General features: G+C 40.0%; 2 protein-coding genes across 2 annotated transcripts; both read left to right on the forward strand.

Annotated features, from left to right (window-relative positions):
* The first annotated feature begins 20 nt into the window (after positions 1-20).
* LOC108423943 (minichromosome maintenance complex component 3 associated protein) lies at positions 21-13,421 on the forward strand. Its single transcript, XM_017691631.2, has 28 exons — positions 21-1,576; positions 1,713-1,948; positions 2,064-2,145; positions 2,302-2,449; positions 2,700-2,902; positions 2,993-3,132; positions 3,268-3,465; positions 3,629-3,897; positions 4,070-4,232; positions 4,367-4,527; positions 4,691-4,902; positions 5,465-5,748; positions 5,891-5,991; positions 6,208-6,339; positions 6,537-6,650; positions 6,809-6,961; positions 7,087-7,284; positions 7,374-7,442; positions 7,529-7,663; positions 7,925-8,087; positions 8,263-8,536; positions 8,682-8,779; positions 9,139-9,529; positions 10,270-10,530; positions 10,676-10,805; positions 11,321-11,509; positions 11,655-11,802; positions 12,814-13,421. Exons 1-28 carry the CDS (start codon positions 46-48, stop codon positions 12,985-12,987), a joined length of 6,357 nt encoding a protein of 2,118 aa, XP_017547120.1. The 5' UTR covers positions 21-45; the 3' UTR covers positions 12,988-13,421.
* A 551-nt stretch (positions 13,422-13,972) lies between these two features.
* Positions 13,973-26,270, forward strand: lss (lanosterol synthase (2,3-oxidosqualene-lanosterol cyclase)). The gene is made up of 22 exons (XM_017691466.2): positions 13,973-14,096; positions 14,648-14,816; positions 15,226-15,364; positions 15,496-15,604; positions 16,175-16,296; positions 17,106-17,202; positions 17,300-17,435; positions 18,137-18,245; positions 18,346-18,464; positions 20,195-20,292; positions 20,402-20,429; positions 20,624-20,680; positions 20,820-20,891; positions 21,030-21,080; positions 21,218-21,367; positions 21,993-22,089; positions 22,776-22,881; positions 22,968-23,033; positions 23,236-23,325; positions 24,039-24,209; positions 24,307-24,385; positions 24,728-26,270. Exons 1-22 carry the CDS (start codon positions 14,026-14,028, stop codon positions 24,863-24,865), a joined length of 2,274 nt encoding a protein of 757 aa, XP_017546955.1. The 5' UTR covers positions 13,973-14,025; the 3' UTR covers positions 24,866-26,270.
* The last annotated feature ends 1,469 nt before the right edge of the window (positions 26,271-27,739 follow it).

Raw genomic sequence — 27,739 nt, forward strand, 5'->3', positions numbered from 1 at the left:
TTTAGTGTATTGTTGTTGTTGTAAGGTTTTTTTTGTTTGTTTACAATGAATCCATCTAATATCTTCGGTAGGCAGCAAGGTGCCTTTCAGGTACCCAGTAACGCCAGTCAGAGCAGTGGCATGTTTCAGTCATTTAGTCAGCAGGGCACAGGCAGCACAACACCAAATGTGGGCTTTGGACAGACATCAACATTTGGCCAGCCTTCAACATTCAGCCAGCAGTCAGGTTTTGGACAGGCATCTGGACAATCATCTGGCTTTGGTCAAACACCATCATTTGGCCAGACATCCTCTTTTGGTCAAAGTGGTGGGCTGGGACAGTCCTCATCGTTCTCCTCCATAGCTCAAGCACCTGCATTTGGACAGTCACCTTTGGGTCAGGGGACACTTGGATTTGGAGTATCTCCTTCATCTACTGGACAGAATCAAACTCCTGCTTTTGGTAATGTGCCAGCATTTGGACAAACTTCTGCGTTCGGTCAAACCTCTGCATTTGGACACCCCACGTCTCCATTTGCCCTTTCTTCTGGTAACTCGCAACTGTCCGCTAGTTCCATCAGCACTGGAGCATCTCAGCCTAGCTTTGGCCAAACATCTTTTGGTCAGTCATCAGCCTTTTCTTTGCCAACTGCCACCTCAACCTCTGCTATGAGTGGCCAAAGCAATATTCAGACTGGTGGCTTTGGAACAAAGTTTAGCTTTAAGCCACCAAACGAATCTGTATTCAAACCTATTTTCAGCGTCAGTCCAGAGCCTTCCAACTCTCAGTCTGCTCCTGAAATTTTGAGTTTAGCCAAGCCAACTGCAAGTGGCTCAAACAGCAGTGGACCTAGTAGCTCTGGTTTTTCACCTTTCACAGGTATAAAGTCAAGCACTCTGGGCTTCAGCTTCTCCCAGCCTGGAGCAGCCCCCTCTGCCTCAGTCACAAGTGCTAACGTTTCTCAGACAGAGGCACTTGGTGCAAACTCTCTCCAGTTCACATTCTCTCAACCTGCAAATCCCTCCAGTAGCAGCAGCATCATCACTGCTGCTCAACCCACCACTGTTCCCAGCAATTCTTCCTCATTCAGCTTCTCAGCAAAGGTCCTCCATCCCCAGACAGAAGTTAAGATGTCTCAGATTGGTAGTATGCCTTTTGGCCAACCAACATTATTCAGAGGTCCAAAATCTGCACAGAGCCTTGAGGGGAGAGTAGGAGATGAGGAGAGCTCAGGAGAGACAGCTTTTGGTAGTTTTGGAAAGGGCATGAAACGGAAAGAAGAGCCTGTTGACCCTGTTGATGCAAGCCAAGAAAAAAGTTCCAAAGTTGATGAGCCTCAAGGTAGAGGTGATGCCTCAAGGCATCTATCCAAGCGCCCCCTACTTAGAAGTCGAGGGCCTACTGGTGGACTGTTCAAAAATGCTTTGAGTGATCTGATGAAGACATCGGCTCCCATGATCAAGAAAGAAGATCACCCTGTGGACTGGAGTCATGAGGATAGGCCAGAGGCCCCTGTTCCTAATGCTGATATACCAGTCGCTCCACCCAGAGCTCTGGTTCCCATAAGACATGTTATGGAAAAAGCAGAGACACCAGGTGAGTATATTTATTTAAGGTTGTAAGGCAGAACTAGCATGTAACATTTTTAAAAATAATAATCTTTGATGCTTCTGTGAAAAGAGCTTCCATAGTGATGTTGCAGTGTATTAAGTCTGACTTATATCTTTCAAAGCTCCAGAGCCTGAACCTGAAATAATCACCCCAGTCCGAAGGGCTAAACGTGGGGAGAGCACTGACAGCCTAGGTGGTCTTTCTCCCTCTGAAGCCACTGCTATACAGTGCAAAGGAATCCCACCCACCCTCAACCGGAAAGACCTAATTGAGAAACATTTTGGTCGCTTTGGGAAAATGCGGAGAGTGTACTGCAAACCTGCAAAAAATCTTGCCATTGTGCATTTCCTCGATCATGTGAGTTTTATTTGGTCATTTTGTTCATCAGTATGTTCAACATCTGTTGGATCATTCTCACATTAATATCTTACAGTCCACAGACTTTTATTGCCATCTTTTACCTTTCTTTCAGGCATCAGCTGCAAAGGCAAAAAAGAGAGGTAAACATTTCCAGGGGAGTGAAATCCAAATCTTTTGGCAAAGAAAGAAACAAAGTAAGTGATTACATAGATTTTTAAGCCATATGCTGCAAAGCCAGCCAGATAACTCTTTGCCAGATCTTGACTTCAGTATGACCACACAGAAGTTTTCCTTTTCTGTTTGATATATTCTGCCAAATTAAAAATATCCTGGCATATTTATTTGTTCAGGTCCAAGTGACAAAGCAACAGGACCTTCAGAGGTCAAGGAAGTTGCAGAAGGGGAGTCAAGACCAGTGGTTCCTCAAGTCACTCCACTTTCCAGAAAACCTCTGCCCAGATCTCCAGTGGTCGGCAGCTCTGGCTCCCTCACTCAAGGGTAACTTAACTGTGCAGTGATTTATGATTTATGTAAAAAGCATGAATTTGATGTCAACAAAGCTGCCAACTTAACATGATTTAATTTATTCAGCTTAAAGTATTCTTAAAGTGTTGTATTTGTTCAGCTTAACATCACCTTACCTTAACTTGCTTATCCATGAATTTAGCCTTGTTGCCCACATGTCATAATACAATGTATTATTAATTACCTTAATTTTTTTTTTAACCAACTTGTTTTATTCTTCCAGTTCTCCTGCCAAGAAACCCAATGTAGCAAAAACCCTGCAGTTTGACAGTGAATCACAACAGGATGTCTGCTCAATGGGACAGAGCATGGATCGACCGGCAATCAACCTGCCCTCATCCCTTCAGCATCTGATTGGTCAGCTGGCTGAGACATCAGAGGAAAAGTATCGTCTCCTTGAGCAGAAAGACAAGATCCTTCGACAATGTAAAGATGCATTGTTGTTAGCTTGTTTATATGTACTGAGCTTTTCTACTTGGACTGGTGGAAAGCTAATGAAGATTTCTCTCTTTGTAGCTCGCCCTAAGAGAACAGACTTGGATATGTCCAAAGTGTTTGTGGGAACCTGTCCTGATATGTGCCCAGAGAAGGAGCGCTACATGAGGGAAACCCGCAATCAACTCAGTGTCTTTGAGCTCATTTCAGAGACAGAAAAGGTTTCTCACTAATTTTCTCCTTTTACACAAATTATATGTACCATGAGATCATTGTCAGGTGGTAATGCAAGCATAAATTTGAACATCAATAATGTTGAAAGGAAATAAAATTAGTGATTCTTCTCCGCTGTACAGGTGGACCATTGTGCTGCCATTAAAGAATACAGCAGATCATCAGCTGACCAGGAGGAGCCTCTCCCTCATGAGCTGCGACCTCTGCCAGTGCTGAGCATGACCATGGACTACCTGGTCACTCAGATAATGGACCAGGGAGAAGGCAACTGCCGTGATTGGTATGACTTTGTTTGGAACAGAACCAGAGGAATTCGCAAGGTGCACTTCACTGCTTTTTCCTGCTTTTTGTGGTTTATTTGTTATCATTTTATGATCCTTTTGATATTTTTTCCTGTCTGTGATAACATGTTTTTTCTCCTGTTAATATTATTTTTAAATTCAGAAATGATCTAGTCTGCATTTTTGCTGCTTGCCTTTATAGGACATTACCCAGCAGCATCTCTGCGACCCAACAACTGTGTCTCTCATAGAAAAGTGCACTCGCTTCCACATCCACTGTGCCCACCACCTATGTGAGGAACCTATGATGTCCTTTGATGCCAAAATCAATAACGAGAACATGACCAAATGCCTTCAAAGCCTGAAGGAAATGTATCAGGATCTGGCCACTAAGGAAGTGTACTGCCCCCGTGAGGCTGAATTCCGCCAGTACAATGTGCTGCTCAAACTTAATGATGGAGATATTCTTCGGTATGTTTCTGATTTAGCAATAACAAAGTGTTGTGCTGTTGGCTATGATCATGCCTTATGTGTGGTCCTTTTCTTCAGTATTTGTGAAAATAATCTTGGGTGTAGTCTTATGTGTATTACCTGTTATGATGTGAAAACTACCTTATGCAAATTGGTGTTTGTTGCCTTAAAGGGAGGTGCAGCAGTTTCGTAAAGAGGTCCGGGACTCACCAGCGGTGAAGTTTGCAGTACAAGCTTTTGCAGCCCTCAACAGCAACAACTTTGTCAGGTTCTTCAAGCTGGTAAATGCAGCATCTTATCTGGCTAGCTGCATTCTTCACAGATACTTTAACCAGGTTTGTGCCTTTTATGCCCTAACATTAGCCCAGGTGTTTATAGATGGCAACTATATTAGGCTACATGTACTCAGTGTTAAGGAAAAAGAGTGAATTAGTTTAGAGTGAATATATTGTGTGTTTTGTGTGAATAGGTGAGACGCTCTGCACTGAAGGCCCTGAATATAGCGTACACTGTGGGCTCTCAGAGGTCCACCACCTTCCCTGTGGATGACCTAGTCCGAATGCTTATGTTCCGCAGTGCTTCTGAAGCAACTGATTTTTTGCAGCAGTATGGGCTCAGTGTCACTGAAGGGTAAAGGCGTTTATAATATTCTTGTCCACATATTACATTAAGCAACTTAATGTAATATAATGTAAAGTAACTATTTTTATAATGTTGGGGGTAATGCGGCGCTTGCTTGTGTCCTGCACAAATGTTTTCTCCTTTTTCACTTTTATGTGTGTAATATCTACAGCATGGTTGAGCTGAGCCGTACAGCCTATCAGGAGCCAGATCTGCCTCTGCCACAGAGGAAGTCTGTGGCCATCGAGAAGAAGAGGTTGGTGCTGATTGGGGAGGTTGTGAATGGAGGACCTCTTCCCAACCCACCGCAGCACACTCCAGTTTGCAGCTTCGACTCGAACAACAAATACAGAGGGGACCCAACTCCCTTTGAGCCAGTGACAGGTGCTGTAAAATCAACTAAATTCTCCTTATATAACATGTAAGTCATGGCTCTCTGAGTTGTCGGGAGGGTTCGAGAGAGCATGCCTTGCTCCCTCTGGATGGTTGTGTGGCCCTCTATTTCTCTCCATTCTACACACTGATGCTAACCAACTCGGGCCTCTGTTAGCTGTTAAAAATGCATGAGCGGCAGAGATGTGTTGCTTCAGGTGTCTTGGAGGAAGGATATAATTTTGTGATAATTCACTCTAAGTGACCTAGTGAGTTGGTGGCAATCAATAAATTGGGTGAAATATTGGGAGAAATTTTATTTTTAAAAAGTTATTTCCATTTTACGGATTTTTAATTTCTATAAAAAGTATGTAAAAATGGTAGACAGAATAATATGTGCTGTCAAATTCTTCAGTAGAAGGAGTAAAATATAAAATAGATCAATTATATAAAATTAATCAAGGCAAAATAATATTACTTTTTAATTATGTCCCGGTAATGTGTTTCTTCTAGGGAGATTTTGTCTATAGCTTATGACTGTACAAAGTGATTAACTGTTGTGCTGTCTCTACAGTGGACGTGCTTCCTCAGAGACAGGAAATGAAACCCCTGGTTGAGATGGAACCAAGGCCGGAGGTTAAATCCAAGCTACTGGTAGAGCCAAGGATATTTGTTGAGCCCCCTACAGCAGTGGAGTTGTGCCAGCCTGGCATCACAGCAGAGACTGGGGAGTCATCCCAGGCTACAGTACCAGGGCTGCCAGTGAACCCAGATCTGATATTCCAGCCCATAATACAGCCTCAACCTGTCAGACCCCCATCGCCTCCTTCTAAACCAGAGCCAGCCTACACTGATCAGGTGAGGCACTTAACCTCCACTTGGAGGAGTACAGTTTAATTTATGCCAATTTTAAAATTCATTTTCAATAACTTATCTGCAGAAGCGGTTATTGTAGTCAAAAAATGCTTTAAGCTCTCAGGTCCATTCTGTGCCCCTACAGGATCTAATGGCTGAAGTGGACTCCATGATGGAAGAAGTTCTGGAGGCTGAGGTCTCAGACATGGCTAAAGCTGGGGCTGAATATGTGTCTGTAGCTCTCAAGTAGGTGTACTCCATCATTGGTTAGAATATGCCATAAGTTTGAATGTGTTACTAAAGGTTTCAAGAAGTTTATGGTGAAGGATTATTCATAGTCAAGGACTGTTAGTTTAATCCACATCTGAGTAATGCATTATCTAAAACCTTACATGACTAAGCTTGTCTGATTTTAATATTGTGATGAGCCTACATATCTTGACACCCTACACTTGTCTGCAGTGTGAGTGAGAATGAGCTGGAAACTGTGCTTAGTGAGGTTGTTGCCCAGATGCTGAAAGATTTGTCAGCATCTGAGATCACCGCTGAAAAGGAGAGAATTGCTGAAGAGAAACGTAAGCTGGAAGAAGCCAGGTGTGTGAAAGAATATTAATTTGCAAAGAATTCCCTATATTCTTTTTCGTATTCTGTTTTTCCTTCAGCAACTGGCAATTATTAAGTATACAGGTGATACTGGGTTAAATTATGTTCCTAATGTAATTGCAGATTGTGTTAATGCCACCTTACAAGTCCTGTTTACCACTTGCTGCCATTTCTGTGGTTGATTTCAGGCGGAGACAAGAACATGAGGCTTTTCTGGATAAGCTGAGTTCAGAGCTGTGTGCTGGGATCATTGAGGAGGTCCTTACACAGTACACCAAAGAAATAGCTGATGGAGAGAGAAAGTTAGTTTCTATGCATTTGGCCGGATATTAAACAACTTTGAAAATAGCATGAATTTTGTTCCACAGTATGGTCAACTGTTGTACTACAGAGGTTTAATGTAACAAAGTGCATGTTATGGGAAAATGTAGAAATTAAATGTAAAATTTCTTCCCCACAGATTTGCATTGGAGGAGAAGGCTGCACGTTTGGCTCGTTGCTCAGAGGAGGTATGTAATGACTTGGTGGAGGAGACGCTGGACTTGGAAATCGCTCAGCTTGGAAAAGAGGTTTTAGATATGGAGTTACGACGGATACACAAGTTCATCAAGAGGTGAACGCTTTTGCTCTGTCTGTCGATGTTCCATGACAGAGTGTGTATATCATCTCTGCTGCTGCTATGGGCTTTCCAGAACTGTAGACTTTGGTATATAATAAACATTGTGAATCTATGTTTAGGTGGCGTGACGTGGTAGCAGTACGCAGACAGCTAAAGAGACAGATGCGCGGTTTCCCTGCGGCCCCTTGCTGTGTGGACCCTCGTTTCAAGCTGAAAGCCTTGGCACCTAGTGCTCCATCTGCTCCCTGTGTGGACACCCTCGCTCAGGGCTTTATCAGCCTGGGTAATGCAGGGAACATGGTTGTGTCCTGCACAAGGTGACCACATCATCTTTGTAACTGTTCACATTGTCAGGAGCATGATTAGTCATAATGTCATTAATAGTCATTGTGTTATGCATTTGCAGATTACTGAAAACAAGGAGCGACATCATCCATCAGATGAGAGTGAACTTCTACTATAATTTGTTATTAAGGTGGGAGAATTTGGGTTTATGTAGTTGTGCATAACCACATAGTGCATTGTCAGACAGATCAATGAATGTGTTTTCCTTTAATTCAGTGAACGTGTGTGGAATCCTCTTGATCTACCCACACTGGTGGTTGAAAGCACCCCCAGTCCACCTGAGAGAATCTTCTGGAAAGCTTCTCTTCTGCTTCCCAGCAATCAAGATAATGATATGAGCTTTGCCACCAGGTATTAGGGATATTGAATACCAAGACTATTTGTCCTTAACTGTAGATCAATGGTCGAGATATATTCCCAAATATATTCTACACTGGATGCAAAGATGGTACTTGATGTTGCACAGAAATGCTAATACTTATGCTAATACTTATAAAACATATAGGAATCATTCATTTATGATTTAAGAAAAATGGTAAATGAACATGGAACCAATGTCATTTGTTGGGGCTCAGTACTCAGTGATGTTGTTTTGTGATGGTTATTCTGCAGCACCTTGACAAAATGGCTAGAAGTGAAGATGGGTGGTGGAGAGAGGATGGAGGAGAGCATCAGAGTCATGTCAGAGGTGGAAGGAAAACTGGAAACTCTATTCATCAGTAACACCTTGAGAGATATTGGACAAAAGACCCACAAAGTTCATGTCTGTGTAAAGGTGAGGCCTTGACTTTTGATAGTACAAGTTTAAACTACATATACCTACTATGCTAATAAACCTAATAAACCCCAAATATGCTTATGCTTAATTTTTATATATGTTATATTGTAATCTAACACCCAGCAAATGCATTTCTGTTGGACTGTCAACTGTACGTGTCATCTGTGTGCAGGTGAGCCGTGGGCCTCTGAGCAAGGAGGGCCAGAGCCAGTTAAAGGAACAGAAAGAACTCTTGGGCACCAGCGCCCTGCTGTTACTGCTGCCACATCTGCCCAGCACTGGTCTCACTGACCTTGGGCAGGGTGATGAGGATGTGCCTTTGCTGTCTGCTCTTCTTCAGCTGAAGCAGGTGCAAGAGGCTAGTGGCTGGAACTCTGCACTGCCCCTGGCACTGGTCATACCTGGCCAGTTGGAGGAAGCAATTACTGATCAGAAGTTAGAGGAAGGTGGGTATGGGGAGATGGCATGTCCTCTTGTTTTATTATGACTTGAATATTCTTTATGAGCTTAGGAGAAGATTATTTATAATAAACAATTCATGTTGTTTTCTTCTGTTGTCTGTCTTCTTCTGTCGACTGTCGTCTTCTACAGTTCTTCAGCTAAAGACCTTAGTTAATGATGGGCTCATCTCAAAATACATCTTCATCCGTGTCTCAGGAAGCACAAGTGATCTCCAGGGATCTCAGCAGGTCAGTGTTATCAAGCTGTTTGGACTCTCAGTTCACTCAAGTAGCTTAATAAAAATGAGTCTTAAGAAATTACTATAAAAAATGCATATGGACAAAAAAGAATCTAAAACAGAACCAGCTCTCTTTATAAACTTACTTCTATCTGCCCAGCTCTAACTCCAGAAACACCTCATCTAACTCATAAAGACCTGCTGCAAAAACATTGGTTAGTTGGAGCGTTGCCAGTTGTGGTTTGAGCTAAATTTTTTAGGACAGTGAACCTCCAAAGGCTGATCTTTTGACCTCTGACTTATCGAAAATATTACAGTATGTACTTCTATAATAAGTAAATATTGAGTAAATTGTGTTTCATTGGTCAGATTGGTGAGGCAATTCGCTGGCTGGTAGCCCACTCTCCAGCCTCTACAGTCCTTTCATCTCAGCCACTGCTCCAGTTTGTAGAAGGAGGGCTCTGCCGTGAATTCCATGCCAGGTTCCACCATGACAAGCAGGAGCGTATGCAGGCAGGTCTCTCATGCCAGGATGCAATAGCCATCATCCAGCTGTATAACAGCGTACTGACCTATCTGGCAGGTTTGGTTAGCTGTGAGAGGCTGATCGGTGTGTCTTGGCCACCACCTGAGTTCTCTCTACCTGAGACCAGAGACCTTGTGCCTCACCTGGACTGGAATTCTCCACAGCACTTGGACTGGCTGAAAAGAGCCATCCTGAGCCTGCAGATCCCTGAGTGGGATCTTCCCCCTCAAAATGGTATGTATGGTACTAAAATTTTATCACTGAGAGATTTTTTGCAATACATATCCACCTGATGAACTATTCTAAGCCAAATGTAATTTAAGAATTGATCATGTAAACTATACCGTCTGGTTGTCAGGATCCCACTATGATATTAGTTCTCCTAAAAGCAAAGTGTGATTCAAAATATGTGTTCCAGGCCGATATTGGCTCTTCAAGATAGGATTTGGACGTATAAACACTTTGACCACTCCCCTGACTACTACAGAGTTTTTGTGACAATTTGCAGCACTATCTGTAATGTAATGACAGCAAGGGGGGCATACCTCACATTTAGATGCAAGGAGCATTGATATTTTCAAATTGCAGGAAACTTGTACTTCTGTGTTTATAAACTTAATTGTTTCATGAAGAGGGTGTTTCTCACTGAGGTTAAATCAGTCTTTAATGGCATGCATGTAAGCAAAACTATAAATGGTCTAGTGTCTAGCACAACTCGTGAAAGTTTGGGTTTCATCCAGTTTATTAGTCTAAGAAATTGGTCTGGCTATTATCCATGCAAATTTAGTAGATGTTGGAGTGGAAGAAAAGAAATCTACATTGGAAAAGATTATTTAGAATGTTTAAAAAAAATGTTGGCTACTTGCAAAAAGTAATTATGCACTTTGCACTTTTAAGTTATCCACTGTGCATTGACTTTACATAATGCATGATTTAGTTTTTTTTATGAAAACATCATATTGTTCTTCCACCAGCTTCGTGGCCCCGTTTGTGTGCATCCATATTTCAGTATGTATCCCAGATTCCCAGCTCTTCCCAGAGCCAGCCCCTCCTCATGTCTCGTCTGGAGCACCTGCTTGGAAATCTGCGTTCCAAAAAGACAGACATTGAAGATGAAAAGGATGGTGATGAAAATGCTGGACCTTTTAACCACATACCTTGGGATGACATCTTATTCCTTTGCATAGAGCATCGTATGAAAGACTGGCAGTTACTAGAGACTCCTGTAGCAAAGGGTGAGGAAGACAATTTAAGAATCATAGAAATGTACATGAAGTGTATGTGCAGATTCGTTTAGTGCGGTCACCCTGTATGAGCTGGAGAAATTGTTTTGTTTGGAGACTGGACCCATTTTAACCTGGCTTTCTGTTTCTGCTATAGATGCCATTAATGACAATGGGGAGATTTTGGTGTACTATTTCAAAAAACAGCTGAAGGACTTTAAGCCTCCAGAGAGTTGGGTGGCAGCTGTGGAACGCACTCATAGGGAGAAACAGCAGAACACAGACAGGTAGGAATCTGAAACTGTAGATGCACACCTGACCAATCCAAATACTTTAACATTTTAGTACCTACTGGAGCTGGGCAATTGCCTTTGTAAAGTCCTGTTTTCTGGCTCCTATGTGGTAGGAGTTAGACTGGTTCAAAAATGAAATCATTTATAATCCTGTATCTAATGGAGCATCACTTTGGTTTTTAAGGCCAGGTATTCACAGAGCCATCTCGACTGATCTAACCACAGGCAGGACACGAAGCTGTTTCAACCTGGCATTTACAAATGTCTCAAGTAACCCAGTTCTGATCTAATTTTGTGACAAAAGGAGTGCTTCCCACATTTCCTCTAGTCCTTCCTGTCAGCCTCTTGCCGCATTTGCTGTAACTGTACAAATACTTTGTGGTCAAATGACCACCAAACTCTACAAATGCTATATGGTCATGTGCATCAATGATCATCAATCTAACTGTGTAAAGTATACAGTGAGCTTGACATAATTCTTGTGTTAATAATTCTTATTTTCCCCCCAGGTCAAAAGTGAGCTCCAGGCAGACTCTGTCCCCAGCGGCACACTTCCCCAGACAGAGGCTGTTCCAGAGTTGGATAGAGCCAGAGGAGAGCCCCTCTGTGCTTGACATCACACACACTCCCTCTGCACAGGAGCTGCTACCCCACCGCTTGCTTTTGAATATTGAGCAGGAGAGAGCTCAGAGCCAGAGGTTAGTCTAGCATTTAAAGCATGCAAATTGTTTAGGGAATCCTTGTCAATGTGGAACAGTTTATTTGAGCCTTTTTTTTTTAATTTGGTGGCAGATTTGGCCTATCACCTGTATAAACATCCTGAAGTTTCTGTTATGTGTTTAGATTTGAGGAGCAGCTGCAGCGCTGGTTGGAAGTGGATCACATTGACTCTGCTTCTATGCCTCTATTTATTCCTTCTACACTACTATCTGTGCCTGAGATTTTGACTCCCTCCCGACACCCCCCTGTGTCCACTACCTTCCTCACACAGGTATACTTAGGCTTCTTTTTATATTTTACTCTGCTTTCTTACTGCTCTTGCAGCCATGGATACTTCTGCTGTGCTGGTACAGAATAGATGGAATGTAGAGCCCAATATGTCATAATTTCCCAAAACTTGGATAGAATTTTGCACTTTATCAAAAAGGTATCAAAACCCAATAATAAGACATTAATTATAGTCCACCTGAAAATGTACCTAATATCCAATAATGTAATAAGGTATTGGATTGTCAGTAGTTTTACATTATTGGGCAAATTCTACATTTTTGAACAAGTGCTAAATTTTATTACACTTTTTGGGCAGTAATTCTGCACAGCATGCTTCATCTATACTCTTCTTGTGCTTATTTACTATAAGCCAAAGTGAAGTATGTTTTAAGCTCAAAGGTTCTAAAATGCCTTGAGGACTCAAATGTGGTACATTATGTGTAATTTAGTAACTTACTAAATTGTCTAAAACACAAGTTAAAAGTAGATACACACCATGACGTTTAAATTATTTCAGTATTGGCAGATAATTTCTTTAAAAATTATCAGCACTGGACAGTTTGACCAATATTTCCAACCAGTATTTGTGAATTTTTTTTTTTTTTTTTTTTTTTTTTTTAATGCTTGAGAAAAGCAGAGCATTTAGCCATCATTGGACTACTGCACTGAAGTACCTGCAAATTTGTATTTTACTGCATTTGTAAAACTACAGAAATAAATTTGTATTTCTCCATAATGTTGATGCAAGTAGATGCAGCCTCAGTTTGAACATTTTATATATGTTTATGTACTCACAGATGGCAGCAGGAGTGAAAAATATATCAGCCCAAAATCCCTAAAAAAAAAAAAAGGGTCTTTCTGGCTGGATAATTGAGGATTGTCAAAGACCTGTAGCTAGTGTTATGCTCTTGTTGTTGTTGTTGTTGTTGTTGTTGTTGATGTTGATGTTGATGTTGATGATGTTGTTGTTGTTTTCTGGCATATATTTGTGTGTGTGCATTTACTTTTTTAGAAGATGGAAACAGATGACCATGTAGAGAAGGTTCCTTCCACTTGTAGAAAAGATGTACCCATATCTCTAACACAGCGGCTGGCGGAGCTTGATCGGCTGATAGTAGCAAATCATGAAGAGGAGCTTGCATGCAGTCTGAAGCTAAAAGGCCTGTTGGAAATCATAGAAGACTGAAAAATTCATGTTACTGTTCTTTATTTCCTGATGTTTGGTTAATGGTTGGTTTATCTTTGAGTCAAAATCATTGAATCTGTGTTCATTTTAAATGTTTGTTTTACTTTTGATGTCATGAAAATGTTTTCTTTTAGTTTGTCAGGATTATGAAAGAATATGTGTGGAGCCACTTTCAAATTTAAACTTTTTATTATGTTTTAAAGTAATGTGAGTGCTACACATGTTAATTCATTTATATGATGCCCAAATGAAAGTTTAGGAATGGCTGGCTGTTTTTTGACCATTTTGTTCATGCGTGCATGTGTGTACATAATGCCTTACCATGGTTATAATGAAATGATGAAAAATATATTTTTGGCATGTGAGGATTATCCAGTGTCTAAGATATATATATTTTTCAGGAGACCAATAAAACAATGTTTTTATGCCATAAACTGTGCATTAATAAAATTAAGAAACTGAATTAAGAACTAATATGGAACTGAGGATGTCAATTTGCTTGCTCACAAGTACATAAATAACGTTATCATATACGATCATAAGCATTCAGAAAAGCATAAATATAGCAAAATGCCTGTGTATCTGGGTCTGTAAATGGTGTTAGTTTCTTGTGATTTCTCAAAAGGGTAACTGATGTTTTTCACACTTCAGGACAGTAATGTGTTTTATAGCTTCGTTGTTTGTCATATGGCCTCAAATTTGAAAATATTCAGCAATATTAACGACTATCAACGTTTTGCACACACAGAGCTGACTAAACATGAGTAAGTCTCAACCACCTCTCCCCCTGTTAAAGTTTCATCTGAGACGTCAATTAGAATACCACCCCTCTTTCTCCGCCCCCTCATTTTGATTGGATGCTCGAACCTCTGGTCATATCTCTCCATGCAGAAGCTGTGTCGGAAGGCACCGCTGAGCGAGATGGGAAGTGTAGTGTCGATAAGAGCGCGCCGTAGGTTTTATTATTAAGAAAAGGACAATGATGAACTACATTGCCCATAAAGCATTTGGCGGAGTGTGGCGGAGCGTCGGTCTCGCATGGTAACTTGCCTCAGATTTGAACGTCTGGGGAGGTTTAATCACAAAAGTCCGAAGATGACGGAAGGCACGTAAGTGTTCGCTCTAATTCACTTTCCATTTCTGACAGCAGCGCAAAACATTTCTGCAGTTATGTCAGATAAACATTTTTGCATTTTGTAATCGGCTCCATGTTTCAAATGTATTTTCTCACAGCAGCCTCCATTACCTTGTTTATTTTATCATCTGCTCGTGCTGAGTGTGTTAGTTAACTATACATTCTGTAAATGACTATTATTAATTGTACTGATTTTACATTATGTGCATTATTTTTCAATGCTTTAATTACAACAATGGCACTTATTATTATTATTTTTTACTGCACAATTTATATTTATTTTCTTTAATATATTGTAAAAAAATTAAATAAATCAAAACGTGCTTTTGTACAGGCCACATTTTTTTCTAATATGTTGAATCTAGCAAATAAACAGAGAAGTGTGTTCTCTGCAGAGGATGTTAACTTATTATCACTTCAACAAAATCAACAAAACGTGTAAATTTGACCAGAGGCGCTCAAACTTTTGCATACGACTGCACATTATCTCCATTATATTAAACACATCATGCACGCTTCACTCAGGAGTCTCAGGAGAAGAGGGGGGCCCTATAAAACAGATCCAGCCACAGAGCTGGCCTGCTGGAGGCTCAGGAACGAGGAGGGCAGGCAGACCTGGAGTTATCTGGAGGATGAGGACACTGAGGAGAGGAAGCAGAGCTTACTGGAGGCTCACTCAGTGGGTCTAGACACGGTAAACAGAAGTGACCAACGTGAATAACCCTACAGAAAAATGGAAGCTGACCACATGTATGAACACATGTATTTGTAATGAGCTTTGGAAGAACAATTTGAAAATACCTACTTTCTAGTTTTAATGTCGTGATTTGAGAACATATTTTGTAGCTAGTTGATCCAGCTACATTTCACACTTTGCTGGACTGTTCACTGTTCAGCTTCTATCTGTAAACACCTGTGCACATGCTTTCCTGTGGATGCAACTGGCTGTTTACTTCCATCACATTTTTTAAAAAGATGGCATTTTTACATATTCATCAGAACTATTAGCATATGGTACGGTTTTTGTTGGGTTAAAGATTGTGATATATCATTAAAACCAATGACAATTTTTATGTGATGTAATGATTGGTCCTGTTCCCCAGAGCGAATTTGTCCCAGCATCCTCTGCTGCTCAGACGTCTGTCGAAGCTGCGCTGAAGGGCATGGACTTTTACAGTCAGCTCCAGGCTGAGGATGGCCACTGGGCTGGAGACTATGGTGGACCACTTTTCCTGCTTCCAGGTACGATGAAGTACTGAACTAATAAATGTGTCAGGGAAAAGCAGTCTCACATGAGCTGGAGTTATTTTACTTTTTTGGAAGATCTCATGATATGATATAAGCGAATGCGCATGTTTTGCTGTGTTATTCAGGTCTTCTTATAACCTGCCACGTGGCTAACATCTCCCTGCCAGAGGCCTATAAAAAAGAGATGGTGAGGTATCTGCGCTCTGTGCAGCTGTCAGATGGAGGATGGGGACTGTAAGTATGATTTTACAGTAGCTCACAATAAATGTTCCAGGTAATTCAAGTGCAGAATGTCCAAAAGTATCCAGACCCTTCTCTTCAGTAAGTAATCTCCATAGAAAAGCATTGCTAACAGAATGGGATGCTCTGGAGCAGTCACACATGATATCACCATGCACACAATACTGTGTCTCATCTACATGGGTCTAAAGCCCCCGACCACTGGGCTGTGGAGCGGTGGAACTGTTCTCTGGAGTGATGGGGTTCCATTCGATACCTTTGGGACGAATTAGACTGGCATTTTTTGATCCAGAACTGATCATCAACGTCAGTACCTGAGCTCACTAATGCTCTTGTTGCTGATGCTGTCAAATCCTCAAGAGTAGAGGCTATTACTACAGCAAACTCTCTATTAACATCCATGATTTCACAAAAAACTCTGGATGATCTCTGAAGGGTTTCTGCATCACGAGTGGCTGTTTTATATTAAAAAAAATGAACGCATTTTGATGAATGTGAAAAATGACATGAAAGTTGCAATTTGTGCAGACAACATGACCCAAACATAACATCTTTATATTTCAGGCATATTGAAGACAAGTCTACTGTATTTGGCACAGCCCTGAATTACACTACACTGAGAATCCTGGGGGTTGGGCCTGATGACCCAGATATGGTGCGGGCAAGAAACAACTTACACAGCAAAGGTCTGACCATAACTCATACAGTGTTGCTCAAAAGTTTTTTTTGAAAATTTTAAACCAGATGTGTTGCAGAATGACAGACAAAGCTGTAGATGATTCCATTAACTTAAGGAAACTGTGTAGCATCAACAATAAAGAATTATTATCCAGAACGATTTGAGAATAGTAAAAGACGTGTTTAAATTACTTCAAATAGGCAATTAGGGTTCCCAAAAATTATTTAAAAATATTAAATAAATGAGGTCTTGCCAAGTGAAAATCATCTTAAATATACTCATATTATAATCATTAGTCAGATTATTTATCCTTTTTTTTTCAAATTTTTGACTGTTTTATTCCAATTTATCCCCTCAAATTGCCGTAATCTGTTGGTAGATGCTTTTGTGTCTTTTAAGAGATATTACAAAAATTTTTGATGAAAAAGAAAAACACCCAGAAAGAGATGAAAATAATCTTCAAATATTCCTACAACAGTCTCATGGTGAGAAATATTAGATATGTTGATCAGAACATGGAAAATTTCACTTGTAAAGACATAATGTCTTGCGATGTTCCTTAAAAAATAGTTCTTTGCATGATGAAATGGTTCTTCTGTAAAATAGAAAACCTGTATGCGGTTCTTCAAAGAACCTTTTTTAAATGGTTCTGTATACTATACTTTACTAAAATACAGTATATAGTTAATGTGATAAGTAATACTAAACTTTTGAATGGTAGCGTATATGAAGTACAACGTGCAGTGAGCTGTTACTGAAAAAGTAGGATTGAAATGCACCTTTTTATTTATGAATGAGTTGTGCTTCTTTCCACAGGGGGAGCTGTAGGAATACCATCCTGGGGAAAATTCTGGCTGGCCATCCTAAATGTTTACAGCTGGGAAGGGATGAACACCCTCTTTCCAGAGATGTGGTAAACACACATTGTCATGATTCATCAAAAATGATGATGCATTGTCCACAGACATGTATTTTGATCAAAAGATTCTGTCATGTTGAAATTCAATTAGGCTGTTTCCTGCGTGGGTGCCGGCACATCCATCCACCCTATGGTGCCACTGCAGACAGGTTTACCTTCCAATGAGCTACTGCTACGCTGTCAGACTGGCCGCTAAAGAGGACCCATTAGTGCTCAGCCTGAGACAGGTGCAGTCACACACGTTCACCAGTAGAGGGAGCCTTACAGTAGCAAAAAGAAGCTTTGTGGTGCTTGTAATAGCTGTTAATGGGGTATTAGAGTCCTACCAGATTTCTTTTATATTTCATTTTTAGTATTTTATGTCTGTGTAGATCAACCTGAAATCAAAATTGATCTGTTTTACCATGCAAGTTCATGTCCTTGGTCATATTAAACACAAGTTATATGGTGTCATTTCAAAATACATCACAGTACCAGGAGGAGAAGCATTATGATTTCCAATTCATGTTAACAAATCAGTGAACACATTGAAAAATAAACATCTTGTGGAGATGTCAGTCCGCCTGTAAATTCGTATGACTAAATAAAAAACATTCCCAGATGACGTAGCAGGAATGCAGATAGTCTGGACTGCATGAAGTGAGTACACAAACAACACAAACAGGTATTTACAAAGGCAAAAAAGACTACAAGACTGTAATAAATAGAACATAAAACAAAAACATAATCAGAACAATCACAACACAAAGAAGAAAAGTACAAACGGCTGAAACTGCAAGAATGCAAGACTTTCCTGGCTCAGTTTGGAACACTGTTAACATACAAGGAGAAAATCTTGGGAATCAGTTTTGGTTTGTTCTCAGATACACTTGTGCTCCTTATTTAAAAATACTTTGTTTCACAATGTACCATTGATATTCATTTACAGGAGCTGTATGTACAGGACTATGCAACTATTAACTGGCCTGCTCAAAGGAACAACGTAGCAGCCTGTGACATTTACACCCCCCACAGCAACCTGCTCACTGTCGCCTACTGTAAGTGCATCTTTATTTTCTTTTTTGATTAATCTCTTTTCTTTTATACAGTCCTGTTGTTCAGTATTCAGTGAATTGTGCTAAAGAAACTGTTCCACAGTGATCTTGAATGTATATGAGGCTCATCACAGCACAGCACTGAGAGAGAAAGCAGTGAAAGAGCTGTATGATCACATCAAAGCGGACGATCGCTTTACAAAATGCATCAGTATTGGGCCGGTAAGCTCTTACTATGTGAACCTCTTTAACATGTTGTGTATAATCCCACTGTAAAAAACACTTTTTGGTATGTTCCTATTAGTTCTCAAAGCTGCCTGTGTTTACATGATGCTGCTGTTTCTTAATGTTGTTGATGAAAAATTATGAAATGATAATAACATGATTGGCCCAACTCATTGGAATGAAGACAAGTAGTTTAAAATTGCTGCACTTTATTTAAATGTGCTAACTCTTTTAACACTCTGGATACATTTTGGGAGATGCACTTGCCCTTACCTTTTTTGTATGTAATATACAGCCACTTTATACCTCCTTGTTTCTATTCTATTTTATTAGCTGCTTTTACCATATAGGAGCACTTTGTAGTTCTACAATTACAGGCTGTAGTCCATCTGTTTCTTTGCATACTTTGTTAGCCCCCTTTTACCCTGTTCTTCATCTGTCAGGACCCCCATAAGACCACCACAGAGCAGATATTATTTGAGTGGTGGATCATTCTCAGCGCTGCAGTCACTGACATAGTGGTGATGTGCTAGTGTGTGTTGCACTGATACAAGTGGGTGAGACAGAGTTTTTAAACGGTGTCCACTCACTGTCCACTCTATTAGATACACATACTTTGCTGGGCCTCCTTGTAGATGTGGAGTTAGAGAGTGGGTCATAGTTCAGGGATGTACAGTCTTATCCGCAAAGTGTGGCTGCAAGTTTTCACTCCAAACAAGTTGGAACACGCCTGACTTCACTTGTTTCATCAGCTGGTCTCGCTCTTCAAACTACTGATCGGATAACCTCCTGCTTTGTTGGAATGAAAACCTGCAGCCACACTGGCCCTTCGTGGATAAGATTGAACACCCCTGCTCTAGTCCTTCATCAGTGGTCACAGGACGCTGCCCACAGGAAGCTGCTGGCTGGATATTCTTGGTTGGTGGACTATTCTCAGCCCAGCAGTGACACTGAGGTGTTTAAAAACTCCAGCAGCACTGCTGTGTCTGATCCACTCACACCAGCGCAATACACACTAACACACTACCACCACGTCAGTGTTACTGCAGTGCTGAGATTGATTCCCATCACCCAAATAATACCTGTGTTTACCTTCCCATGATTTACTGCTATGCTGTGAGACTAAAGTAGACCCATTAGTGCTCAGCCTGAGACACGTGCTGTTACACATATTTGCCAGTAGAGAGAGCCTTACAGTAGGAAAAGAAGAAGCTCTACTGTGTGAGACTTGTGATGATGAACGACTGGAGTATTAGGGTCCTACTGGATTTATTTTTATACTTCATTTTTAACATTTTATGCCTATGTAGGTGTGTTGAATAATACCCAAATAATATCTGTTCTATGGTGGTCCTGTGGGGGTCCTGGCCATTAAAAAAACAGTGGGCTAACAAAGTATGCAGAGAAACAGATGGAATACAGTCTACAATTGTAGAACTATAAAGTGCACCTGTATGGTAAGAGGAGCTGATAAAATGGACAGTAAGTGTAGATACAAGGAGGTGGTTTTAATGAAGTGTCCCGTCGGTGTACATATATGACAGTTCAGGATCTTGTCTTCATTTGTGAATGCGTTTGAGTTGTCACTGAAATGTCTGTGATAACTTTGGACTTGTAAACATGTTCATAAATGTATTTTTATGGTTAGTTTTTATGTTCGTCCTAAGATATATTATGGCCAAAATGTTTATTATTTAATTGTTTTCGTACCCTGACTGCACCCTCAGATTTCAAAGACCATTAATATGTTGGTACGCTGGCATGTTGATGGACCCTCATCAGCAGTCTTCCAGGAGCATGTGTCCAGAATCCAAGACTACCTCTGGTTAGTGACCAGCAGGACATCTCAAACTGCTTGTGCCAACCTATTGTTTTTCCAATTTGTAGTTATTTATAAGGTACATAAACAGTGATTTGATGATATTTGTTTGCAGGTTAGGCATTGATGGCATGAAAATGCAGGTTAGTTTCTGCTTCATAAAAATTTCGTAAAAACTTTTCCAATGCACAATCATCATGCTGTACAATATATATATATATATATATATATATATATATATATATATATATATATATATATATATATATAGTTATATATAGTTATTCTTTATAAGATCCGATCTGCGCTTGTGATGTTTTTCTGTATAATTTCACAGGGAACCAATGGATCTCAGCTATGGGACACTGCCTTTGCAGCACAAGCATTTCTTGAGGTATTTAGAAGCTTTATTATTTTATTACAATATTTGTGTGACTGAATAGTAAACCACGTCATCAGAACCTCATAAATCAGAAACATGGCACCGTAGTGCTGGCCTGAGTGTCTCTTAAAAAGTTTGTTTGGGTGTGCAGGCAGGTGCCCAGGACAACCCTCGATTTACAGAGTCCTTAAAGAAGGCCCACCAGTTCTTTAATGTAACCCAGGTAAGAGCATAACATGAAATAAAGCATGAATCAAAGTCATGTCCCAATGCAGAAGTGACCAGGAAGAAGATCACTGTGTTTGATAGTAATGTTATGATGTTTTTGAGAATCCAGGAACTGATCAGATTTTCATTTCAGATTAAAGAGAACCCGCCACAGTATGAAAAATACTACAGACAAATGAACAAGGTACCAATTGCTTTCATGTACGATTAAACAATGAAGTGGATCTGGAGCTTTAGTGTAACTGTAAGTTAATTGTGTGTGTGTGTGTGTGTGTGTGTGTGTGTGTGTGTGTGTGTGTACATGCATGCGTGTGTGATTAGGGAGGTTTTCCTTTCAGCACACGTGACTGTGGCTGGATTGTGGCTGACTGCACTGCAGAGGGGCTCAAGTCAGTGATGTTACTGCAGGAGCGGTGCACCTTTATTACAGATCACATCCCTGCAGAGAGACTCTTCGATGCAGTAAATGTGGTACGGCTTTAATAATATTAACATTTAGTAAAATACAGAGAAAATAAGAAATTATTGAAAATTGTAAAAATAAGTAAATGGTTAAGATGTAAACAGTCATTCAAGTCAGTCAACAAAGATTCGCTGGTTTCTATCACCACCAATGATGGAAACAGTTCTGTCTTTGTAAATCTGAAGTTGTCTGGAGAGTTTAATGCCTCACAAAGTCAGTATATTAAATGATTATGAAACTTAATATAAAATATAACTTGTTTTTTTTTGACATTACCACTATTTTACTATTATCAACATTACAAATGAAAAACACAGAAAACGTGTTGGCTATATTTGCAATGTTGACATTGTGACCCCTGGTTCCTATCACCACCACTGTAAGGAATTCAGAATCAGTTTTGTTGCAATGAACGATCTCGCATCAGAACACTGTGAATAACTTTGTTTATCTGTATGATTCAATAATGTACAAATATATATGTAAAAATAAATCCCCTTTAAATGACGTATTAAATAAGTACGTTTTATGGTACTTTTTAGTGGAATGTTGCTGCCTCTTAGGATTTTCAGTAGGGATTTCCAGAGCTTGAGGCTATAATAACTGAAGGCCAGATCTAATACTCTCTCCAAGCTTCTGAGCATGAAAAATGCTGATGGGGGTTTTGCCACTTACGAGACCAAACGTGGAGGAAAGCTGCTGGAACTGCTCAATCCTTCAGAAGTGTTTGGTAAGATCATCTCTCCTGATGAAGCAAATTTGCATCCCAAGCCTTCTGAAAATGTGCAGCCTAATTTACTATGAATATACTGAGGCTCCATGTGCTCCTCCTGACATACACAAGTAATATCTGGTCAGTGGTGGTCCTATGGTGTTTTTTCCAACATACCACCACAGTAATGATATTTCCATAGTACTGTAGATGTACCTATTAGAGCTGATATGACAATATGATATCATCATCATGATACATTTGGCATAAATCAATAAGCTTTTCTGGCAAATCATAGATGTTGTTAAAGAACACTGACCAACTGCATGTCTAATTAAAAGGAGATTTCACAGGGATAATAAGTGGTATAGCTCTCTAAGGTTTTGTGTTATTGTCAACAGATTATGAGCTAAAATCCCAGCAATGTCAGGAGTCCAAGATATCATCTTGTTTAATTATATGTACTAATGTGCAGTACATGAAACATAACTGAAAGTGTCATTGCAACCTGATGAAGTAACATATGGGTAAAAGGTGCCAAATAACTGGCAACTCGGTGTGTATAATAGCATATATAATGGCATGTAATAGTGTATATATATTAGAGTTCCTGTGCACTATTTCTTCAGTATTTTAAAGATCTTCAGTTTGCCTTTGGTTTTATTTGTCAGCTTGGCTTTTTATCACTTTGTATCCTGTAACAGGTGACATCATGATCGACTACACCTACGTGGAGTGCACTTCAGCTGCGATGCAAGCTCTGCAGCACTTCCACCATGTTTACCCTGAGCACAGAGCGCAGGAGATCAGGTACATCTGCAGCACCAGTTCACAGAACATGTTAGGAAACTGACGGCAAAACACAGCATGAGTTAAGCTTTAATATGTTATTATAGGAACATGCTTCAGCAGGGGCTCGACTATTGCAGGAGGATGCAAAGACCTGATGGCTCATGGGAAGGGTAGGCCTGCACCTTCAATGTAGTGCTGATTTGTGAAGAGAGAAATTTTATTTTACTGTACTTTGGACTATAGTTATTTGCTGAAGTGGTGTTGATTCAGTATATGTACTTTAACTTTGTTGCATTCTGTAATTCATCAACGCAACAGACGATTTTTATTAAAGTACAAAGTCTATAGTTTTTGCATTTGTATCTTTTACAGCTCATGGGGTGTGTGCTTTACATATGGAGTCTGGTTTGGCCTGGAGGCATTTGCATGTATGGGTCACACTTTCCGGGATGGATACGATGGGTATGTTTTGAACTTATAAAGCACCTGAGAGTTAGCCTTCTGTTTTGCATTGTAGAGAAACTTTAAAGCTTAGACTTCTTTACAGTGGTGGTGATAGGAATCAGGAGCTGCAACACAAATAAAAAAAAATTTGTTTGCTCTCCAAAATGACCAGTGAAGCTACACATATTCTGAGATTTTGTATGTAATGTTGATCATTTTAATATAGTGGTAAACCTGAAAAAACATTACAGGGTACTGTTATTCCTTACAACATGCATGTGCCTCTTCACCATGAATGTATTTTTCAAAAATCATGTTTGGCCAGAATATATGTAAACAATGTAAACAATGCCTAAGGCACCACACAGCTTATTTGTAATAATTTCATGTAATAACTTTGTTATTGTTGTAGTTTTAGAGTCATTTGGACTTCTGATTCCTGATTCACCAAAACTGCATGTTTCTCTAGAACGATGCTCATCAAACCACCCTGAATGACTTTGTTTACATCAGTAGTTTTCTTTCTCATGGATTTGTATGGTGAACATATTTCAGTTCAGATTCATGATTTCATGCAATTGAAGATTTTGCAAGAAGGGTTTTCTGTTTGTTGCTGTTGTCTTCTGGGCTTCTGGAAAGTTAGTGATGGCTGTTCATCTAAACAGCTCTATCAGATCATCCTCCACACATTCATTCAGTCATGCATTCAGTGTATCTTCTGTGTGCGGCAGGCTGGTGTGTGCTGAGGTGAGACGTGCCTGTGACTTCCTGCTCTCTAAGCAGATGGAAGATGGAGGCTGGGGAGAGGACTTTGAGTCATGTGAACAGAGGTGCTACGTACAGAGCAAAAACTCACAGATCCACAACACCTGCTGGGCTCTTCTGGGCCTGATGGCTGTCAGGTGATAATACAGCCCAAAATACTAACTGAATCTGTCTGAGAAATAGGCTTCTATAGTTCATTTAACTCAACTTTTTCATTGGTTCATTCCTCTGTAGGTACCCTGACCTAAAGGTGATTGAGCATGGAATACAGCTTTTGATTGACAAACAGCTTCTTAATGGAGACTGGCCACAAGTGAGTTACTTTGTTCATGTCTTTGTTTGTTCAAGGACAGTTTGTGTTTGCATTCCTTTACCATATGGTGGTACAATGAGTAGAGGGAGGGAACTTTGGCTTTGGCTTTTGTCTCAGCGGCTTCTACTTAGAACTAGAAGGCTGAACCTCTGGAAAACCTTGTTGGGGGGAAATAGAAGGAAGATATGGGAGTTTATAGGGTGTAAGATTGGTTTGAGGCATGGTCCTCCCCCAAATTTCAGTTATTCCATAACTGTTTGCTGTTCCTAATTCCTAATCTATTTGCTGTCCTTTTTTAACTGGAAAGTGCCTTTACAAACAGAACTTTCTCCACCGTTGCAGGAGAACATCTCTGGCGTTTTCAACAAGAGCTGTGCCATCAGCTACACATCCTACAGGAATGTGTTTCCTATCTGGACCCTGGGCCGTTTCTCGCGCCTCTACCCCTCCAGCTCTCTTGCTGGGAAGGTGAAACTCTAAGGGACTCAGAGATTACCTGCGAGGAGTTTACTTCCCTTTGGTGTCTGATCTGCCTTAATACCTGATGGGAGTTTCTGTTTTATACACACTAATTTGCTGCTATGTGAAACTCTTTGATTTGGTACTTCAGTGTAATTTAAGTGTAATTTTGTATGTTAATCATTAAAATTTGTGCACTTACAGGGCTTTGTTATCTAAATCTGCAGTTATTGGTCCATTTGCCTTTTGGTCCATCTTTTATGCTTAAAAGACTTTGGAGCATTATTTAAGCCAGAGCTGAATTTTGATACACTATTAAACAGTATTAACAGTACTGTGCATGGGTAGACCCAACTTTATTCATTTATTTTCCAGTTTAAACATCTGTTAACCTGTTCAATGGCCAAGGTTTTAAAACACATTTCTATAACCTAAGAACAGCTCAGTCAGTTTGTTCTGACATCGCTGTAGTTACTGAATAATAAGTCTCAATTTTTTTATTATACTAACTTCTGCTTCCTACTGTTTGTTTTGACTGGAAATTAAATACATGAAGAGTGGTCTCTGGCTTTTGCACAGTGTATAATCAAGTATGTCCGGTGAATTCCCGTTCCTTGTGTGATAAATAATAATTGGGGAATTTGCGACCACTGTGATTCTTTTTTTTTCTCTCTCGATTTAGTCATGTCTAGTTCCACCATCTAGCTGGGCCTCCCCCAATCACACAAAGCTACCAGTCTGGGAGGGTAAAGGCACAAGCATCCTGCCATATACATGAATCACCACTGCATCATTGCAAACTGGTGCTAACAACATCATGGAATAGCTCAACACATGGGGAGAACGCAAAATGCCAGTTCTAGCATGGCACAGATGGCCACAGATGGCCATGGCATCATCAGGGACCGAACTCACGATCTCCTGACAGCTCTAATGATCTTGTCATATTCTCTTCCTCTACCTCATATAAGTTAAAAATTCACATTTCATCAGTTCCTCTTCATGCAACTCCCTGAGATAAACAAATAATGACTGATTTCCATAAAACCTTACTGAAAACGAAACCAACTTTTCCTAACTTACCCAAGAGTCAGTGGTGAAAATACAGTATGATGGGTCAAAATGGAATTGAAGAAGGTTTGTTGTTTTTGTGAGTAATGGATTTGACGGAAAGGCGGAGCTAGTTTGCATACACATGCGATTGCATCTTACAGAGGAGTGATGGCGTGATCAGGGCAGTACAGGATGGTGCTTTCCCTCACATGCCTTTAGACCGGTATGTCCGGCTTTCTGTACATGTTGACCATGTTCTCTTCACCAGACTGAATGCCAGTTCTTTCTTTTTCTTTACTAAAATTACATCCTCAAAAGTGAAGCACCACGTGTTTATATGGGTGTGTGTTTGTGTCTCTAGGCAGTTATTTCTTTGGTGTCTCCAGTTGCCAAGTAATAAATATTGGTTTTAAATACATGTCAAAGTTTGATACTTCACTCTTTCAAGCTTTGATACTTTTTAAATTTTTATTAACACTTTGTTTTTGACTAGTTTTTTGATATAGACACTCAACCACAGCCCTGTTTGAGTATCTATCATGCACAAAAAGTAGCATGATATAAGGAAATGCACCTACCTGTTTCAAGAAGATAGTTTTTACTTAACTCTTTACTGTCTTGGTGTTTTTATTAATTATTGAATTCATTCTTAATTAATTTTCACTTGTAATGTTCACTTGTACTGTGTGTTTTACCACAACACAATGTGATGAATGCACAATGTGCATTCATTCTAGCAATCTAGCAAACATGTTGTACAACATTTAAAGTATACATAGTACACAGATCTTAAAGCAGCTATAAGATCCTGGCTTTTTGGCAAAGGCAGCCAGATTTTCATTTAAAATCTGGTGTTTCATGGAGTCCATAATGCCACTTAACAAAATTCCCAGGGCTTTTGGAGGAAAACAGCTTCAAAACATTACAGATCCTCCACCAGACTTAATAGTCAGGATGAAGTTCTTTTTTGTATAACCATCCTTCTTTTTACATCAAACCCACTTTGAGTGTTTGCTGCCAAAAAGCTCAATTTTTAAATCATCCCAGTTCTAGTCAAAGTTCCTGCAGAATCCAGTGAATTCCAAATGTTTATGTTTGTGGTTAGATAAAATAAAAGACCTTTTCTGGCACACCTTCCAAATAGTTGGTTGGCATATTAGCGGCATCTGATTTCTTAGACTGTAGGGTGGGGCAGGTTCACTACAGTGTGGGCAGCCTGGAGACATGCTGTACCAACCTGCTCCCCCACAGCCAGGTGAGCCAGGGCATGGACTGAGAGGTTCACACAGTCCAAGTACATGTTTTTTTTTAGGCTTTGTAGTGGGAATGGGCATGCTCATGAGCATCAACACAAGCATGGTATAGGGTAGTGTCTAATATTTTTTGACTTGGTGACCATTTTGACTTGGAGAAATTTTCACCTCTCTATCCAATCTCCTCATTGTGCCTCTGGATGAAAAAGGGTCCCCTTCCAGGTCTGTTTACTACAGCTCTGTCTGTTTTAAACTTTTAAAATAGTTTTTTTAAACAAATATTGCACTGGATATGGATATTTTCATGCATGTAGCTATGTCTATAGCCATTGACTGATTTATGAGGGTCAACATACTTTTGACGTTTCATTTGTGTATAGAGGAGAATTTGGCCTATGTCACATCATATTTAAACCCCACAAAACAGTCATGGGTGACTGCTGAGTTCCTCAACACTAAGATGAACTTAAAAAAGAAAAATCTAAATGAAACAAATGCTTTAGTTACAAAATGAACAAAAGTCAGTTAGACTTTTGAGTGGTGACAATAATCGTGACACATTCTGTTGATAAATGTTTTTGTTATCTTA

Source organism: Pygocentrus nattereri, chromosome 6 (genome assembly GCF_015220715.1).
Source record: "Pygocentrus nattereri isolate fPygNat1 chromosome 6, fPygNat1.pri, whole genome shotgun sequence".
In the NCBI taxonomy this organism is placed as follows: domain Eukaryota; kingdom Metazoa; phylum Chordata; class Actinopteri; order Characiformes; family Serrasalmidae; genus Pygocentrus; species Pygocentrus nattereri.

What these genes read in the sequence shown, in the direction of transcription:
- lss (XM_017691466.2), top strand. Translation starts at nt 14,026, where the DNA reads ATGGTAACTTGCCTCAGATTTGAACGTCTGGGGAGGTTTAATCACAAA. An exon ending in TTGATGGCATGAAAATGCAG is followed by an intron (nt 20,430 to 20,623) that starts GTTAGTTTCTGC and finishes ATAATTTCACAG; the next exon opens with GGAACCAATGGATCTCAGCT. An exon ending in CAATCCTTCAGAAGTGTTTG is followed by an intron (nt 22,090 to 22,775) that starts GTAAGATCATCT and finishes ATCCTGTAACAG; the next exon opens with GTGACATCATGATCGACTAC.
- LOC108423943 (XM_017691631.2), top strand. Translation starts at nt 46, where the DNA reads ATGAATCCATCTAATATCTTCGGTAGGCAGCAAGGTGCCTTTCAGGTA. An exon ending in GAACCAGAGGAATTCGCAAG is followed by an intron (nt 3,466 to 3,628) that starts GTGCACTTCACT and finishes TTGCCTTTATAG; the next exon opens with GACATTACCCAGCAGCATCT. An exon ending in TATGTGTCTGTAGCTCTCAA is followed by an intron (nt 5,992 to 6,207) that starts GTAGGTGTACTC and finishes ACTTGTCTGCAG; the next exon opens with TGTGAGTGAGAATGAGCTGG.